At 56.3% G+C, this 18,236-nt stretch overlaps 3 protein-coding genes across 5 annotated transcripts; 2 read left to right on the forward strand and 1 right to left on the reverse strand.

Annotated features, from left to right (window-relative positions):
- Positions 1-118: 118 nt before the first annotated feature.
- psmd3 (proteasome 26S subunit, non-ATPase 3) lies at positions 119-6,921 on the forward strand. Its single transcript, XM_061845313.1, has 12 exons — positions 119-769; positions 1,937-2,127; positions 2,683-2,823; positions 3,427-3,563; positions 3,631-3,821; positions 4,069-4,172; positions 4,238-4,352; positions 4,669-4,788; positions 4,868-4,971; positions 5,059-5,214; positions 5,285-5,335; positions 6,710-6,921. The coding sequence occupies exons 1-12, from the start codon at positions 316-318 to the stop codon at positions 6,785-6,787; spliced, it is 1,842 nt and encodes a 613-aa protein (XP_061701297.1). The 5' UTR covers positions 119-315; the 3' UTR covers positions 6,788-6,921.
- Positions 6,922-7,529: 608 nt separating this feature from the next.
- On the forward strand, positions 7,530-12,005 carry LOC133514061 (uncharacterized). 3 transcript variants are annotated; one of them, XM_061845332.1, is made up of 5 exons: positions 7,530-8,367; positions 10,521-10,654; positions 10,722-10,832; positions 11,462-11,593; positions 11,663-12,005. In XM_061845332.1, the coding sequence occupies exons 1-5, from the start codon at positions 8,352-8,354 to the stop codon at positions 11,852-11,854; spliced, it is 585 nt and encodes a 194-aa protein (XP_061701316.1). In that variant the 5' UTR covers positions 7,530-8,351; the 3' UTR covers positions 11,855-12,005. The 3 variants fall into 3 exon arrangements, with proteins under 3 accessions (XP_061701316.1, XP_061701315.1, XP_061701314.1); XM_061845331.1 differs by lacking the exon at positions 7,530-8,367 and adding an exon at positions 9,836-9,991; XM_061845330.1 differs by lacking the exon at positions 7,530-8,367 and adding an exon at positions 10,015-10,411.
- Positions 12,006-12,395: 390 nt separating this feature from the next.
- Positions 12,396-17,700, reverse strand: samd14 (sterile alpha motif domain containing 14). Its single transcript, XM_061845322.1, has 11 exons — positions 17,543-17,700; positions 17,279-17,385; positions 17,029-17,180; positions 14,811-14,915; positions 14,548-14,737; positions 14,383-14,476; positions 14,250-14,315; positions 14,043-14,181; positions 13,503-13,625; positions 12,947-13,102; positions 12,396-12,684 (listed from the first exon to the last, which is right to left on the reverse strand). Exons 2-11 carry the CDS (start codon positions 17,313-17,315, stop codon positions 12,541-12,543), a joined length of 1,206 nt encoding a protein of 401 aa, XP_061701306.1. The 5' UTR covers positions 17,316-17,385; positions 17,543-17,700; the 3' UTR covers positions 12,396-12,540.
- Between the last annotated feature and the right edge of the window lie 536 nt (positions 17,701-18,236).

The following is an 18,236-nucleotide window of genomic DNA, read 5'->3' on the forward strand; positions in this document are numbered from 1 at the left end:
TACTGCTCACAACACCGGCGGCCTCCTCGGTCTCGTCCGCCAGTTTCCTTTGTCGTTTGACAAAAAAAAAAAAAAAAAACACGGACAAAACTGTGCAGGCGACAGCCGTGATGTACACATTAGAGGGGGGCCGCCGGACAGACCACAGGCAGCGCAGCAAACGAAGATGGTCGGGTTGTGTCGAGGACTGAGCGGGACCGGCCAGGCAAAGTCAGAGAGGGCAGACTCGCGACAAAGGGAGGATGGAAAGAGTGAGAGGAAGACCAACGAAGAAAGTTGGATGGAGGGAAGACGTGAAGGGGACCGGAGAGCAAGATGGAGGACGCGCTGTGGCGACCCCTAGCGGGACAAGCCCGAAACCAAAGAAAAAGACGACGATGTGCTCTGCGCTCCTCTGGTGCTGTCTGGCTCCTCCCACAATCCTTTGCGCCGTCCCAGACTTGCCAGTCATCGTGGCGACCGACGAGCGAACTTCGGGAAAACAAAGAGGAGACCAGTTGTAGTTGCGTCTGTGGGGAGTTTTTTTTTGTTTGTTTTGTTTGGTTTTGTGTTTTTTTTTTTTTTTGTTTTTTTTTTTTTAAAAGCAGAAAAACCATGAAGGAGACGGCGGCCAAGCGGCGCGACAGAGCGGGAGGCCGAGACCGGGACTCCAAGGCCGACAAGTCCAAGGAGGCCGCCGGCGCCGAGTCACAGGACGTCGACATGCCCGAGGCGGAGGCCGCCAGCCTGGTCAAAGCGCCCAAAGAGCTCGACAGCCTGACCCTGGAAGGTAGGCCGAGCCGCAGACGACTTTGGTGACGGGAGTCGCCAGGTTAGCGTCGTTAGCATCGACAGTAGCGCGTGACGTGAGGTGACGTCACGCCACTCACTGTTTAGATCCCTTGGGAAACACAAAAGGGCTCGCCGAGAAACACCAAATCAAACTTGACTACGAGTCGTCATGTAGGTTCCTTGTGTTCTGGACGCCATCTTTGTTGAGCCAACGAGAAGAAGGTCGCAGGCCCGCTAAATGAGAGAAATCTCATGTGAAGTTGTCACCATTGCGCTTCTTCAACATCATACGCTTGCAGGTTGATCTCATTTGGCTTGCTCACGCTTCCAACCTTTATCGGACGGAAGCGCAACGAGCAAATCTCACAAAACAGAACCACGCTCACGACGGTCAATGGAAGCGCATTTATGTCGTCAGAAGCAGAACGACAAAGTCCTGTAAATGAATCAATTTCTGAACCCTCTAGTAAAATTGGATCCTTTCCCGCAGCACAAGCGAAGGTCGCCGGCTGGGAATCGCTGGACTACAAAATATTTTCAAGTTACTCAAGTGTGTGTGTTTCTTTCGGCTTGTCCCTTTCGGGGTCGCCACAGCGTATCATCTCAGATGAAACGCAAATACATGTTTGGCACAATTTTTACGCCGGGTGCCCTTCCTGACGCCTCCCTTCTCAGGGAGCGGAGGCCCCAGTGGGATACGCACCCACAACCCCCGCTTTACCAAACCAGTGCTCTAACCGCTGAGCTACGGGGCAACTTTCAAGTTACTCAAGTATGGAGAGTAAATGAATTTACATCGACGCATTGCTTTTTTTTTTTTTTCCTAATCTCACCAGTTGGTGATCCTGAGCCTGAAATCATCTGTCCCTGCAGATTTCATTCACTTCACAACACAGAAAAACCTTTAAAAAAAAAAAAAAAGACATTTTTGAACATCATTATCTTTATCTTTGGTTGTAACGTGTTGGAGGAAAACAAAAAAGTCAGCCGGAAATCGGTCGAGTTTTGTTGTTTTGAAAAGGTCACGCCCTAAAGATGTTGCAGCGGTCGTGCACGACTACTTGAAACGTTGCGTATTCATTGTCATTTTTGCCATGAGCAATCTGTGCAGGTTATTTTGCTTTTCCCGCAATGTGTTTACGAATCAATGTGGCACTCGAATCAGACATCAAGGAGCACGTGAAGCAGATCGAGAAGGCGGTTTCGGGCAAGGAGCCTCGCTTCGTGCTGCGGGCGCTGCGAGCGTTGCCGTCCACCAGCCGCCGCCTCAACACGCTGGTGCTGCACAAAACCATCAGCGGCTTCTTCACCAACAACGCCGCCACCAGAGACTTCCTGCTCGCCTTCCTGGACGAGGTGCGTGGCCGCGCCGTCGCGCTTGCGAAACCTCCGCAAAGTTGCCGTCCACTTGCGTGGGCGTGGGAAGCCGAGGCCCGCGATGTGCCCGCCCTTGGACCCGAGCGCCGTTTTGAAAATGTGCTCCGGTTCGACCTGCCGTTTCCGTTATTTCCCGGCGCCGTTTGTCCTTTCCATTCCGTAACGGGCGACAACGCCCGCCGCGTCTGCTGGAACAAAGTCAGCTGGTGTGACATTGAACTATGTCGCAAAATCGATGGAGAGGAACGGCGAGTGCATGACACGGGCCGATCGCCGGAGATGAGCCCCGCGACTTTTCGGCGCCGGGGCGACGTGTGGGTCACGTGATGCGATGCGGGTGTACAAAAGAGGGATTTCCCAAGGCGTCATTCGCGCATAAATATCAATATTGGCTTTTATCATTTGCAGAAGAAAAGTTTTTGTCAGTGGAAGACATTTTTGAGAAGGTTGAAATTCTTTCCCGTTTCCAAATGAAGAAAAACGGAAGGAAGCGGGCCCGGAATTCGCTCATCCTCTGCTTTGTTTGCGGCGCAGCCCATGGACCTGGTGGACGGGGACGTGCCGTTCCGACCCAGGACGGGGAAGGCGGCCGGCAACCCTCTGCTGCCGGAGGTGGAGGCCTACCTGCAGCTGCTTCTGGTGGTGCACCTGACCAACAACAAGAGGTTCAGCGAGGTCATTATTCGCTCGGCGCAATCGTTGTGGTGGTCGCCGTGACAACCGAGCTCAAGAAATAATTGAGGCGCGAAGGTCGTCGTCGGTTTTCTATCACTTCCCGTAGTTGACGGAGCAACTTTAACTTTCATATTTGTTGAATTTAGAAGAGAGAAAAATTGGAGAGAAAATCCGCTTTTTTTTTTTTTTTTTTTTTTTCGCGTGTGCGTGTGTGTGTGTGTGTGTGTGTGTGTGTGTCGAAAAGCCAACCCCAAAAAGTGATGACGAGGGCGGCTCGGATCGGAGAAGCCCTCTGAATTTTGGCCCGGGATGTTTCAAAAGTGACGTTTCCCCAAATGGGAGACCAGACCAAAGAACCCGGGCGCTGTGACGACTTGACGTTCGCCGAGATTGCGACCCTTGAGAGGATATGGCCGCCCGCAATTTCTCCTTTCTCGCTCCTGCGACTCCGTCCGTGGCGTTCCCGATTGGCCGATCGCCGCAAAGAGATTTTCAGGGCGCACGACTCGAAGGGCCAGCGGTTGAAATGGTGCCGCGCTAGAAATTTTTTCATGCGGTATCGCCGCCGCCGCCTGCCAAAATCCTCCCGTGGCTTTGCTTCAGGCCCAGAAGGTGTCCGACGACCTGCTGCAGAAGATGGCCTCCAAGAACCGCCGGGCTCTGGACCTGGTGGCCGCCAAATGCTATTACTACCACGCGCGCGTCTACGAGTTCCTCAACCAGCTGGACAGCATCCGCAGGTACGCCCGCACGCCCTTTGACCTTTGATTCGCCGCGACTGAGCCGCGGTCCCGCTTCCCCCGTCAGCTTCCTGCACACGCGGCTGCGCACGGCGACGCTGCGCCACGACGCCGACGGCCAGGCGGTTCTCCTCAACCTCCTGCTGAGGAACTACCTCAACTTCAACCTCTACGATCAGGCTGAGAAGCTCGTGTCCAAGTCTGTCTTTCCGGAACTGGCCAACAACAACGAGTGGGCCCGATACCTCTACTACACCGGTACTGCGCACACGTTCAAACGCCAAAATATTCAACCAAACCGTAGGTAGCGCTGCACGACGCGAAGGCGCGCTGGGAAAGGGTCAAAGAAAGGCCGAGAAGGAAAACGGCTTTTGCGCGCGTGACGACGGGAGGAGCTGCGGGCCGTCGGCAGGAGCGATCCCGGACGCTCGCTTTGTTCCGCCGTTTTGTAAACGTTTGAAGATATGTGACCTCGCCCCGTGACCTTTGTCCTCCCCCGTCGCAGGTCGCATCAAAGCCATCCAGCTGGAATATTCCGAGGCTCGCCGGACTTTAACCAACGCGCTGAGGAAAGCCCCCCAACACACCGCCGTGGGCTTCAAGCAGACGGTGGGAGCGCACGGCCGCGCGAGGGCCCGAGCTGTGAGAACGCTAACGTTGTTGTCGGCGTGCAGGTCCACAAGCTGCTGATTGTGGTGGAGTTGTTGCTGGGAGAAATTCCCGACAGGCTTCAGTTCAGGCAGCCGTCGCTCAAGCGGTCGCTCATGCCCTACTTCCTGCTCACTCAGGGTCAGTGATGACATCATCATCGTCCCGCGAGATGTTTGCTAAAGCTTTTCATGGCTTATATTGTGCAGGGCTTACAACAGTACTTGGCGTTTTTACTCACGTGCACGTCAAGTATTCATCATTTTTCGCCCGTTTCGCACAATGTCCCAACTTCATTGGAATTGGGTGGCGCGTCGCAGCCGCCTCGCCCAAATTCCACACACCCGCTGTCGCGTCCAAGTTGCCTGTTGTATATCCCGCCGGCCCCGGTCGGGACGCGACGGACCGGGTCGCGATCGGCGTGAAATGCTTGACGCGTTTGTGTGTGCGCCTGTAGCGGTGCGAACGGGCAACCTCTCCAAGTTCAACCAAGCGTTGGAGCAGTTTGGCGAGAAGTTCCAGACGGACGGCACGTACACGCTCATCATCCGCCTCAGACACAACGTCATCAAGACGGGTGAGCCCGTCGCGGCGCCGCGCCGCGCCACGCCACGGAAAGTAACCGCCCCGGTGCGTGCGTGTTTGTGCCCGTCCAGGCGTGCGTATGATCAGCTTGTCGTACTCGCGCATCTCGCTGGCTGACATCGCGCTCAAGCTGCAGCTGGACAGTCCTGAAGACGCCGAGTTCATTGTGGCCAAGGTAGCGCAGGCGTTCACGCACCCACGCGGGAGGCAGACGTAACCGTGACCGTGACCGCGACCCCCAAAACCCCACGCGTCCGAGCAGGCCATCCGAGACGGCGTGATCGAGGCGAGCATCAACCACGAGAAAGGCTTCGTCCGCTCCAAGGAGACCATGGACATCTACGGCACCCGAGAACCTCAGCTGGCCTTCCACCAGAGGATCTCCTTCTGCCTGGACATTCACAACATGTCTGTCAAGGTCGGTGCGCGACCAATCGCCATCTTCCTCAATGGTGCTGGTGGTAAGTGTGCGCTTTCTTGTTGTGTAGGCCATGAGGTTTCCGCCCAAAGCGTACAACAAGGACTTGGAGTCAGCTGAGGTAATAGCGCGCGCGCCACCGCTGTTGCTAAGAACGTCGCCGTGGAAGTCCACTTCTATTCCTCCTCGGTTTCGGTGTTCCATGATACATTCGCTAAGCAGTAAATACACGCAAATAAGTAGCGAGAAGTTTGAAATCTATTTGATGCCGTGTAAAAATGTTGTCATATTTTTGATAATAAAGAGCTGCACATCCCTTATTTGCACGCAATTGAAGGCAGACGTTTACAAAGCTTCATTTTCAAGCTAGACTAAAACGCTCCGATTTCAGCTCACTCGGGATCGCCAACATTATTTAATTTTGCTAAATGCTACAATAATGAAAGAATAAGGTCAAATGATTGCATACCCCCCAGAAAAACGTTGTCCCTTTAAAGAACACGGGGAATCCCACATGAGGTCACGACTTTGGAAGCTTCCGATAGGTTGACGGCACACCTGCGGATGTATTTAAGGGCGCGCCTTCAACACTCTGCTTCCTTGTTTGAAATCATATGAACATCAAGATGAAATCAGAAAGAGTCTGACTCATCCTTGGGTGGAATTTCCACGTGCTTGAAGGTGCCACGTTCTTCCGTTAAAACAACAAACAATTCTAGGCAAGTAGAACCATCATAGGAATGTCCAGCCATCACACAGCTCAGGGAGGAGACGGGCTCCGTGCCCCAAAGATGAAGGTCTTTCGGCACCCCTAGAACAAAAGCTAAAGACCTTGCGATGAAGCTGGACAGAAAGCGTCGCTATCCACAGTGAAACCAGTGGGCCGAAAGGCCACTCGCAGAGAACGAAGCCGTCGCTTTAAAAGAACCATCGAAAGCGGAGATCGTTACAGTTTGCAACAAGACGCCGCTTCCTGTGGTCCGATGAAACTGAAGTGGAGCGTTTGGGCCATCGTGACCGAGGTTTACATCTGGAGGAAAAAGGGGGAAGCTCGGAGACCCGAGAACACCGTCCCAACTGTGAAGCGCGGCATGACGCCGTTTTGCCGAAGCAGGAACCTTACGTGGAGATGTGAAGGCGGAAAGCCGGGCGCAAAAGCGGCTCGAGGAGAACAAAGTCCAGGTCTAGGAGTGGCCCTGATCGGACTTCCGTGGAACCGAAAAGGCGTGTGCCGGCGAGGTAGCCGACAAACATGACTCAGTTGTGGCTCCAGCTAGCGAAGGGTTACCTGGAACATTTGGGCTGAGTCATGCACTTTGAAGGAAATGTTAGGAAAGGTTTGTAAATATTTGATTTCAACGAAACGATTATCCATTAGCATCACAGGAAAAACCAAAAATGTCCACTTGTTGCTTCAACGCTAGCTCAGAGGTGTCGGGCAAAACCTCCTTTCGAAACTTCCAGGGCAACAGTGACACGTCTTTTGTTTGTTCAGGAGCGTCGTGAGCGTGAGCAGCAGGATCTGGAGTTCGCCAAAGAAATGGCCGAAGACGACGACGACAGCTTCCCCTGAACCCCTCCCTCTCGCCGTTGACTCCCTGTGCGCAAAGGAAGTGCTTGTCTGTTTATTACCCACAATGCCCCTCTCCTCCTGGTTTGTTTTTTTTCCTCAAGTGAACAAATAAAGATGGCGAGCTCGTAAACGGCTTTTGCGGTTGCCCTCGTCTCCTTTGCTATTCCCTTTTGTTGCCGTTGCGGACTTTGGAACGTTGAATCGATCCTCCTTCGCCGTTCCCGCTGAAAATCAACGGGAGCGAGTCGGAATGGCGGCAAAGGCGCCATGCGACGGCCGAACCCGCTCCCCGCGGGAACTTTTGATCCTGAAAACTCCAAAACTGTTGAACTGGAATTGACATTTTCGTCTTTGCTCGCCGCAACTTTCATGTCGTGGATTTTGCCACGCTCAGTTTTCGGCTTCGACGTTGCGGACGTTCACGACGACGGGGGATTATGAATATCTGCAATGGAATTGAAGATCTCTTTTGAGATATTTGATATTTGTCATTGGCCGTTTGCGTGTTCTCCGGGTGGGCCAAAAAATCACGCTCGCATTCCTTGGGGGGGTAGGGGGGGGGTGTCGTGAGTGCGACAGCCGTCTGTCACTCATGCCGTGTGTGCGGCGACCAGTTCGATGGTCGGGATTGGCTCCGGCACTGGTGCGACCTTTGTGAGGATGAGCGGCTCTGAAAGTGGAGTTGCATTCTGTTTGTTTCCACCTCCGTGGTTTCCCTCCCACCACCCCCCCATTGCGCTCCCCTGGGCCCTCAAAGCAAGGCACAATCCAACACGGCAAACAAGCGTTGGTTCGACTCTTCCAAGGAAACTGCACCAGCGCAACATTTACCGTCTTTTTCTTTTGCCCTCCATCCATCCATCCATCCCGTTATTTGATTCGATTTTTTTTTCAGCCGGCGGTCCTGACTTGTGTTCCACCATTTGTGCGCGTTCGAACCCTTTTAGCGGTCGTTAACCGGCACGACAGATTTGTGGACTTTGACGGCCGCCGGCCGGGTGCAAAGTTTCCACCGTGCCGGACGGGGAGCGCGCTCACGTGGGTGACGATGATGATGATGATGATGATACACGACGACGACGGCGATGAAGAGTGAATCACCCAGTTGTGAAACGCTTCGGGCGTCTGCGAGCCTTCAGATCTTCCGCGATTTCCCAAACCTGAAGCGCACGCGCACGGGCCACGAGGCGATGCTCAAATGTTACGAAGCGTTCACGTTTCCACTTGCGACAAAAATGAAAGCCTACGAAATAAAAGCGCGTTTTCGAGCACGTGAACGCAACGCGTTCTTCTCGCCCCATCGCGATTTTGGCACCGCGTCCAGCTGCAGCCGGAAGTGACGATGCCGCGATTGCGCTTCTGGCCGCGATGACGCCACGAGGCGCTGTCGTCACTTCGGCAAACTTCTTGTGGCGTGCGTGGGAAGTCCCCGCGGAGCCCCTTAAAAGCGCTCCGGACCTCCAATGGAAGCGAAACGAGGAAACGTCGCCTTCCTCCTCCTCCTCATCATCTTCATCTTCGTCCACGCCGGGAACGCGCCGGATCCCAAACCGCCCTGGCCGACATGCACGCGCACGCAGGTGAGAGCGAGCACGCCTGCCGCCGGCCACGCCCCTCTTGGCTGGAGAGAGGGGAGTCGGGTTCCGACCGGGAGGGAAGAGTCCAGGTGGGCCCAAAAAACGGCTCTTGGCTGGAGAGAGGGGAGTCGGGTTCCGACCGGGAGGGAAGAGTCCAGGTGGGCCCAAAAAACGGCTCTTGGCTGGAGAGAGGGGAGTCGGGTTCCGACCGGGAGGGAAGAGTCCAGGTGGGCCCAAAAAACGGCTCTTGGCTGGAGAGAGGGGAGTCGGGTTCCGACCGGGAGGGAAGTGTCCAGGTGGGCCCAAAAAAAAAAAAAAACGGCTCTTGGCTGGAGAGAGGGGAGTCGGGGGGTTCCGACCGGGGGGAAAGTCCAGGTGGGCCCAAAAAACCTCCTTGGCTGGAGAGAGGGGAGTCGGATGAAAACCCGACCGTGAGGGAAGTCGGTTCCCGGTGGGGCCCAAAAAACCCAAAAAACGGCTCTTGGCTGGAGAGAGGGGAGTCGGGTTCCGACCGGGAGGGAAGAGTCCAGGTGGGGTGGGCCCCCCCAAAAAACGGCTCTTGGCTGGAGAGAGGGGAGTCGGGTTCCGACCGGGAGGGAAGAGTCCAGGTGGGCCCAAAAAACGGCTCTTGGCTGGAGAGAGGGGAGTCGGATGAAAACCCGACCGGAGGGAAGAGTCCAGGTGGGCCCAAAAAACGCTCTTGGCTGGAGAGAGGGGAGTCGGGTCCGACCGGGAGGGAAGAGTCCAGGTGGGCCCAAAAAACGGCTCTTGGCTGGAGAGAGGGGAGTCGGGTTCCGACCGGGAGGGAAGAGTCCAGGTGGGCCCAAAAAACGGCTCTTGGCTGGAGAGAGGGGAGTCGGATGAAAACCCGACCGGGAGGGAAGAGTCCAGGTGGGCCCAAAAAACAGCTCTTGGCTGGAGAGAGGGGAGTCGGATGAAAACCCGACCGGGAGGGAAGAGTCCAGGTGGGCCCAAAAAACAGCTCTTGGCTGGAGAGAGGGGAGTCGGGTTCCAACCGGGAGGGAAGAGTCCAGGTGGGCCCAAAAAAGGGCTCTTGGCTGGAGAGAGGGGAGTCGGGTTCCGACCGGGAGGGAAGAGTCCAGGTGGGCCCAAAAAAGGGCTCTTGGCTGGAGAGAGGGGAGTCGGGTTCCGACCGGGAGGGAAGAGTCCAGGTGGGCCCAAAAAACGGCTCTTGGCTGGAGAGAGGGAAGTCGGGCTAATCCCTGTTGCGAAGATGATGGATGGATGGATGGACGGATGAATATATCGCCATTCCCTTTCACATGCAACATTTCAGTCTTACCAATGGCGACTTTCTACCTCATCTCAGGCTTTAGCTGAATTTTAAAGCAAGCACACAAATATTAATCGGCATATGGAAACTTTAAAGGCATGTGAAAGCATCATATTGCCGATGGGTCGATACAACAGATTCTAGCCGATAGCCACCAATAGGTGGCGCCGTTGTGCCGCGCCAATTGCGCACCGAGGTGAGGCTGCATCGCCCAACAGGAAATAAGCAAATTGGGCAACGTCAGTGATTGAAAAGTAAAGGACAGAGCAGATACGTCGAATCGAAAAGGATTTCGTGTCATGCTTATTTATTTGCGTCACTTTGCACGCGCAGGTGAGACGCTGCGTCGCGGCCCGCCGCTGATCTCTCATCCCCGCGAGTAGAATGATGGATTTCGCTCAAGTGTGGCGGACTCGTCCACGGTCGCTCGCGTCTTCTAGGACTACGCACGGATCGCTTCTCAAAATTTCATAACTTGCGCAGCTGCAGCACCTGCGGGTCTCGATCACGCGGCTCTCGGTGCCCCACTACGAACCGCGGCAGATGCGAGCGACGCCAGGGATGATTCGCCGTAGCACATTTTGCTAGCCAGCACGGATTTACGCGTTTCGGGGCGAGGGATCCTGGTTCAAGTAAGGCCTCCTCAAGCAAAATGCTGCGGCAAAATGTTTGAAGCGAAACTACGACAAGCGTCGCGTCTTTATCTGGGAATTGGCAGCGATCGGATTGCGATTCCCGACTGCGATCGAGATGGTGTGTGTGTATGTCGATGGTCGTCCATGCGGCACTACCCTTGTTTTCACTTTTTGTTGGGGGGAGAGAAACATGATTGGAGGTGTGGACTTCCTGTTTCCTGCCGCAGTTTTGCCGCTCCTCTGCTGCTTCCTGTCGGCGCCGGCGATCCGTTCGGCACCCGCCGCCGCCCCTCCGCCGGCCCTCCGAGACGCTCTGGAACGAGCCCGCATGCTGGCCGACAAAATCGCCAAGGAGGCGGAGGTGAGCCCCCGTCGCCCGCCGGCTCCCGTGGCCCGTCGCCGACGGCGTCCGCTTTTTGCCTCCTCAGGGCTCGACCCTGGACTTCTCGCAGCCGACCGGCGACCTGCAGATGATGGCCGCCGCCCTCCGCATCCCCCCCGCGCCGGTCCTCAAACCGCTGTCGGAACACTTTGACACGGTAGTACTCGGATTTACGTGGCTTTCCGCCATCATTCCTTTTTTTCATCCTTGCTTCTGCTCGTCGCTCTTCCTCCTCCTCTTCTTCCGCGACGCGGGCGAGCTTCAAGATGATGTAGCGTAAAATACTTGAAAGTAGAAGCACCAAGCGAACAGCAGAAGTAGTTTGTGTACCCTGGCAGTGCTGCGTCCCGGTGCGCGAATGAAGGAGTTCCCCAAACGCTCGGGCTGTCTTCTCTGATGTTCTCGTGCGATTGGATCCTCCTCGCCTTGCCGCCAACACAACAGAAGAAAAAAGGAAATGGGCCGCTCGACGTGTCCGTCGCGATCGCGTGACGGCGTTAGCGACCCCACGTCGGCTGGATGCTTGAAAAGTAGATCTTGGGGGAAAAAAAGTCTCAGGCGCCCCTGGTCTAAAATGTATAGAAACATAACTAAGTGTTGAAGAAAATGTACCCGAGCCAATCTCTTGATCGCTTGCATTTTATTTCTTCTGGACGTTCAGTGCAGCGATTGTCAAACGGGTAGACCCAAAAGCAGCTCCCCTTCAAAAGGATCAGAAAAATATCGGTCATCTTCTTGTCGGTCGCTGATGTTGTCCGTCGCCCCCCCCCCCACCCCACCCCGCAGGACACGTGCCTGGAACGCACGGCGGAAGGCGTGCGGATGTTCCAGGACCTTCTGGAAGTTTTGTCAGAGCGCCTCGGCGGACTGGACGGCCTTCGGGCCGACCTGCGAGACCTTCTCGCGCAGATCGCCAAGGTAACGCCCACGCCGACCGGCGGGATGCGGAACTACCTGCTAACGATTCCCGCCTTTATGCGCTCGCAGGTCCGGGAGGCGGCACGGCCGGGCGGCGCCGAACCGGGGCGGGACCGCCGGCCGGGGATGGCGGCCCAACTCCACGGCGACTTTGAGGCGCAGACGGCCGCTCGCCTAACGCTCGCGCAGCTCAGATCCTTCGCCCACGACGTCATCCGAAGCCTCCGGGCGATCGCCACCCGCTGGACGCCGGCGCGATAGCGGGCGCTACTCGTCCCCCCTGCCGGGAACATCCTCGGGACAGGCAAATCGCCTCCTGCGCTGCCCTCTGCTGCTGGACAGACACACTGCAGGACTGGAGCCAGACGTGCGGAGGAAGTCCAAGTCTGTGGCGGCGGCGGGGCCGCCAGTCAGCCATATTGAGGAATGCGAGCGCGCCGAGGCACGTTCGCCACAGATTGGTACGCGGCGTTACTTGAAGACACTTTTCACTGATTTATCTCTTCTGGATTCATATTTATGGCATCATGTATCACGTTAATAACCTAATCATTTTAATTTACTCACCAAGTGTCTATTTATTAACTGGTAGAAGTAGTCAAAAACAACGGTCAGTACAAAAGTCGGTGGGGAACAAGCGAAGGATCCCCGACCGCGTCGGGAGCTTTCAGTCCTCCCTCTGTCTGAAAATGAAAAGCCAGACTGGTGTGTCCCCATCTAGCTTTGGGATCAAAGAGCAGCAGGGAATGAGGGAGGACTTCAAAGACAGTCTTTGCTCCTCTTAATGGCCGACACTTCCTGTTCATTCACAATAAAAGTCTTTTATTGGAAAGCGTGACAATCAATGTTCTCAGACCGATCCGACGTCAACAGCATTTGCACCTCATTTGCATACGAGCGGGAGGGGCAAACCCCCCTTTTGACCGTATTCGGACATCCGTCGGCGTTCAGTTCCCGCGCCGCTCGGGCCGCTTCCTGCGGTCTTTGGTCTTCTGCTTGCCGCCGGCCTTCTCCTTCTCCGCCGTCGTCCGCAAGCCTTTGATGCGCCGCTTCAGAGCGCCGCGGTCGCACGAACTGAGCACGCCCAGACCCTACGGAGCCCGTCGCTGGGGTTACCGTGGCGACGCACAAAAGGACAGCGACGTCGGGCGGAGGCCGATTCAATAACTTGATGCCAATTTTCAAGCGTAAGCGAAGCAAAACATCCGACGCCATTTACGTCAGTATTCCAAATGAAAATAGAAAGGATGGGTCATCCCGTGCGCAAAGGTCATTGGGTGGGTGGGTGGGGGGGGTCTCGCCGCCCGGATTGCGCGACTACGCGGCATCGTCGGCGTGCGCAGGTCCGCTTACCTTGAGCTTTCCGCCGTCCAACTGCAGCAGCGAGCGTCCGTCCACGTCGCCGGCTCGGAACTCCGGGACGTAGCGATCCATGCTCAGATCCCGCAGCCACTCGCACACCTGCTGGCTCGTCCAAGACCACGCCGGACACGACGGCTCGTCGCCGGGCTGCGGAAGAAACGTCGGCGTCGTGACAAAAAACGTGTGATTTGCATCTCAGGCGGCCATCGAAATATCTTCGATCGGGAGTATCCGTAAAAACCCGGCGACCGTCCGGCCAATACGTAAATCCGACTCCGCCCGAGCGGTTCGGCCGCCGCGGCTTTCACGTCAAGACTTAGCAACAATTGCGTTCCTCGGAACAACTTTGATCTTACATTCCTTCTTTTGTTTGATTGCTCATTTTGTATTTCTCAACCGTGTGAGATGAAGATGATTGTCAGATTTGGAGACAGCGGTGGTTATCCGCCACCAGTTCCGCGACTGGACGCGGGCACACAACATCGGGGAAAGCCCCCAAAACACGGTGCGAAAAATCCATTTCCTTGCGGTGTCGCGTGTGCGCGACCTCATCAGAAGACTGCGAGAGCGTGCGGTAGGGGTGCGCCGACACCGAGGCCGACAACTCCACGTGAGGACACCCGGACGGCGACGGCAGAGGACCGCCAAAGTCCTCGCTCCAAGTCGAGTCCTGCAAGACACACACAAAAACGGGCTTCCTTGTCTTTGCCTCCGTCCAATCGCGACAGGCCACGTGCCAACGCGCTAACCCCACACGCACGCCGTGAGCTAACACGTCCGCGTAGTGCGAAGGTCACGACGTGACCGCCTCCGGCCCGCAGATTCGACCATTGACGCTTTGGGTTGTGTTTGTTTTTTTTTCTTCTTCTGGACGACAGTTTACCAATCAGATCGTTGAAAGTCCGCAAGAATGGATTTCCGCAGATCTCACCACAGAAAGGCTTCACCCTTTTCAAAGGACGAGGAAATCACAACGTCCGCTAACTGCGGAGCTTTCGAAGAGGCTCCGGCTGAGTCCTGTCCTCAGGGTTAGCGTGTGGGGGCGCCGACGAGCGGGAAGTGAGTACCGGTAACAGGAAGTACGTACCTGCGAGTGCGCGTCAGCGGCGCGCGTTTGCGGGGATGCCGGCGGCGTTCCCGAAGAAGAGAACCAAGAAAACGGGACAGAGGACGCCGACGCTCGCGAAGACGAACTCTCTCGCTCTCGGAGGCTCGCCGACGGGTCCCTGGATGACACGCGGAGGTCGGAGGTCAGCGTGAGCGCGCGAGGGCCCGCTCGGGGGCGAAGACTCACCCGCCGGCCGCCTCCCCGGCTCGTTTGTCCTTCTTGGCTCGCAGGTAGGACCGCCTGAGAGTCACGCTGATCGCACGACGGAAGCGTCAATGAGAGGGCGGAGCCCCAATCGACAGCCACGCGGCGCGCTCACCCCAAATCCAGGAAGCGTCTTTTGGTTTTCTGGTCCAGCGGCCCCGGACCCGGGTCGGCGGGACTGGAGTCGCGACTCGACCCGGACACCAGAACTGTCGGGCACGGGCGCGATCCGTTACGGGAGTTCACGCCTCCGCGTTTGTGATCGTTGGCGCACGCGCACCTTCGCTGTCGGGCCTCCTGCTCCTTCGCGTGTAAACGGGCGAAGCGTCGGAAGAGGCGGGGCACGACTTGGAGAGGGCGCTGGTGGGCGTGGCCGCAGACTCTCGAGACACGTCATTGGTCAGTTGCCGGTAGCGCGCTCGCGGGGTCACAGCCAGCGTCAGGCCGGCGTCGTCTGGCAGCCGACGCACCTGAGAAATTGAGGGTAGACGTTGAGCGGACGTTTGTATTTTCCGAACGCCGACGCGCAATCGGCCCACCCACCAGCGACGTGTCGAAGGAGAAGGCGGAGCTACGCGGCGACAGCAGTGGATCGGGGGAAGGGGAGGAGCCTCGGAGAGGAGAGCGGGCAGAGGATGTGGCGCTGTCCTGCCGTTGGCACGAGCAGACGTACGGCGGTCAGGTGACGTTACGACAAGATGAGTTACTGCGCCCTCGACCTCCGACGTCGGCGGTGGAGCCTCTCTGCGCCTCAACGCGCAGCCTTTCATTTCGTGATCGCTCAATCTGCGCATTTCTGCCACTAACGGTGGTTGCTGCAAAAGCGATCGGCGCTCGGCGATTCGGACCACACACGTCGTCACCAGCGACGTGCAAAGTCTCCCGTCCGGGGTGGCCGCAGCCTGTCCGAACGGGAGACTTCCTCTCCGAACACGAGCCTGCGTCGGGCATTTTTTTTTTTGGGGTCTTCCTCTGGCTCGTGGCCGTCTCCATCTTGGTCGGCCTTCTCTCTCGCGCGTCGGCCCTCTCCAACCTTTTTCTCCGAAACGCTTCTCTCACCTTTCAGCCCAAAGCCCCTAAGCCTAACCCTTGGCCGTCCCTCCGACGCGCTCACCCAACACGTTCATTTGGTCCGTCGGTCGTCTGACCTTTGCCCTTCTGTCAGGTGACGCACGCGACACGTTGGCGCTCCCCATTTCAAGTTGTCACTCTTCCCTCTCCCATTCTTGCGCATGTACTCCTCTCTTTGGCTGAAGCTGATTTTCCTAACCTCGGTGTCCACCTCCATAACGGTTCCTGGGCCTGCGGATCACGGCAATTCCAGTCCGAGCTCACGTGTGAGCCTACCGGAGGAAGTCAAGCCCAGCGCATCTTTGCATCTGTAACCCAGTGTCTGGCCGACCCGCGTTCTTCTTGTTTAGCGGCCACCCGGACCCACCTCGAATTGGCCTCTCCTCGGACCTCTCGGTTGTAAGATTTCCCGTCCTGTGAGTCTCCTCCTCCTCCGTTCTGTCGCACGTACCCGCCCGACGCTCTTCCTTTCTGAGCTGCCGCCTCGTGGTCCTCTGCTCTGTCTTGTTAATGTTCCTCCCCACCACCAGAGTCGTCTTCCACGCTGTCTCTCTCTCCTCGCGCCGAGAGTCAGTAAGCACCTTCATACGAACTTTCGGGCACAAGACGTAACCCACCCGCGTGCTTCTAGCGCCGCTCTTGCGCTATGTTCCGTTCTCTTCTGGAAAAAAAATGTTCACTCGGGCCATTTCCATCCTTTTTGCAAAGAAGCCCTCCGCCAACAGGTCCATTACAATCTCTCTCTCTGTGTGTGTGTGTGTGATGCTCAGGACTACGACTACTTCCTTCCATAATTTCTCTTTCAACTCTCGGTCACACATAGCCCAGCCTTTCCTCCTTTCCAAGTTTCAGCCTCATCTCGCCATCTTTGACTCTTTTCAGCTCCATGACAACTCGCCGGTCCATTTCTCTTCCCGTGGCTCGCATTCAGCTTGGAGCCCCAGCGCTTCGCTCACCGTCCCCACGTTCATTTGCAGGCTCTGTGCTTTTTTTTTTTCCCCCCCTCTTCTCCCTTTCCACCTTTTCTTCATCGTTGACCAGCAGTACCTGAATTTCCGGGCGGGACGGACGTCGTTTCCCCGGCCCGTGCCCGAATTCTTCGGATAAACGCTCACATTTGTTTGGCAAAGTCGTAAGCCGGATGTCCTCCCCGGCGCGAGACGTTGGGACGGGCCAACGGTTTGCACCGGCTTGCGCCCCCACAGAGCAGCGTTAAGGGGCGCAGGGTCCCCCCCCCGGACGCTCCCAATTGTGGTTGTTTCTGCCGTCTAGTGTGAGAGGCAACGGTTGTTGCGACGCGTTGACGGCGCGCCTGCAAATAGGACACTTTTGCACGCGTAAAAAACAAAACAAAAAACCATCGTTAAGTGACATCCAAACATTATATATATATATATATATATTTATTCCTCCCCCCCCCCCCAACTGAGCGTCTACGAAAGACACTTTGTCCCTGACATCCTTCATACCGTGCCGAACGTTAGGTTAGGTAATATTTGACGATGTTGAAGCTGCCGCCACGTCTACGTGTTGACACGTTTGATTAAGAAGCCGCCAGCGTTCACGTTTTGCGTTTTTTTACGTGCGCTCGGACGCCGGGGACCCGGAGGCCGACGAGTCCACCTCGCCCGCACGCGCGACTTTATTTCTTCTCGCCCCGCATCCCCGACGACCGGCGGCCGCCACCGACCTGCCTGGCGTCGGGACCGTCGTCGCCGTCGTTAGAGCTGACGCTGTCGTGGCAACGTGAGCGAGAGGGGCGGTGCCTCCTGGTCAGCTGGACCCGCCCCTTCTGGATGCTGTTGTCCAGCAGCTCCGTTTCGGGAATGACCGAATTCAGTTCTGACAAACACGCAGGTGGACGGACGGGTGATGACCTCGTTGCGTCACGCGACATGGCAGATGGTTATTAGCTTTAGCATCTTGAGGCTGCTACTTACCAAACACGCTGTCGCAGTCGTCGGGGCCAGCAGACATGACTCAGCACTTTCTGAAAGCCACCGCAGGCGAGCACGACTCAGCTTTTTCGGATGACGGCGGACCGAACCTAAAACGAGAAGCGGCCGGAAGGAAGTCGTGACGTCATCGCATGTTCAACAGCTGAAAGCAGTGAAGACGACGCGACGACGGCGATGACGACGAGAAGGAGGAAGAAGAAGAAGAAGAAGAAGCGTCGGGCGGCGGTTCCGGCGGCGAACTCTCACGTCGTGTCGTGTCCGGTTCGGCGACGGGCGAAGTGCTGCCTCATGCTTGCAGCATCTGCACGAGCACGAGCACGAGCACGAGCACCGCCTGCCTCGTGCACGCGGGAGCGCAAGGTGGGGTGGGGTGGGAGGATGGGGATGGGGATGGGAAGGTGGGGGCATTCCCCCCCCCCCCACATCCAAAGCAGACAACGCAAATGTCGTGTGGACGTTCAGTTGAAATGCTGACTAAACTCAGCAGTGTGCAAACGAGATGAAAGTTGCGGGAAAAAGAGCTCGAAATTGGTCGGGTTTTTTTTGTTGTTGTTGTTGTTTGGAGATTTGGGAACTTTGCAATAAATTTGTGTGAAAAGTAGCAATTTGGGTTTGTGGGCAACGTTTCCCAAAATTCATAATGACAAAAGATTGGAATGTGTAAATACGCTCGCGCGCTGTAGCAGCGGCTAATCTAACAGTTCCGACGTGCCTACGTGGCGGCCATGTTGAGCAGGTCGACGTGAACTCGGGTTTGATGATGGCGACAAGTAGGTATCGTCCGATAACTCCCAATGTTAGCGACGCCAAATTTTAAACGCATTTTAAAGCTATAAAATGTATATCAATTTTTTTTTCAAATGAAATTTACGTCTAATTCCCTGGTCGGAACTGGACGCAATTTTCGGCAATCAGCTGGTGTACAACTTGTCGGCCTGAA

The sequence above is a fragment of the Syngnathoides biaculeatus genome, chromosome 16, assembly GCF_019802595.1.
Source record: "Syngnathoides biaculeatus isolate LvHL_M chromosome 16, ASM1980259v1, whole genome shotgun sequence".
Classification (NCBI taxonomy): Eukaryota; Metazoa; Chordata; class Actinopteri; order Syngnathiformes; family Syngnathidae; genus Syngnathoides; species Syngnathoides biaculeatus.

Bases quoted from the DNA above. Each gene is read 5' to 3' on its own strand.
- samd14 (XM_061845322.1), bottom strand. From the start codon at position 17,315: ATGTCTGCTGGCCCCGACGACTGCGACAGCGTGTTTG. The intron at 14,916-17,028 runs GTCGGTGGCGGC...TGCCAACGGCAG, and splicing joins ACGGTCCCGACGCCAGGCAG to GACAGCGCCACATCCTCTGC. The intron at 13,626-14,042 runs GTACGTACTTCC...TGTGTCTTGCAG, and splicing joins CCGCTGACGCGCACTCGCAG to GACTCGACTTGGAGCGAGGA.
- psmd3 (XM_061845313.1), top strand. From the start codon at position 316: ATGGAGGACGCGCTGTGGCGACCCCTAGCGGGACAAGCCCGAAACCAA. The intron at 4,173-4,237 runs GTGGGAGCGCAC...GTCGGCGTGCAG, and splicing joins CCGTGGGCTTCAAGCAGACG to GTCCACAAGCTGCTGATTGT. The intron at 5,215-5,284 runs GTCGGTGCGCGA...CTTGTTGTGTAG, and splicing joins TTCACAACATGTCTGTCAAG to GCCATGAGGTTTCCGCCCAA.
- LOC133514061 (XM_061845330.1), top strand. From the start codon at position 10,324: ATGTTTGAAGCGAAACTACGACAAGCGTCGCGTCTTTATCTGGGAATT. The intron at 10,833-11,461 runs GTAGTACTCGGA...CCCACCCCGCAG, and splicing joins TGTCGGAACACTTTGACACG to GACACGTGCCTGGAACGCAC. The intron at 11,594-11,662 runs GTAACGCCCACG...ATGCGCTCGCAG, and splicing joins TTCTCGCGCAGATCGCCAAG to GTCCGGGAGGCGGCACGGCC.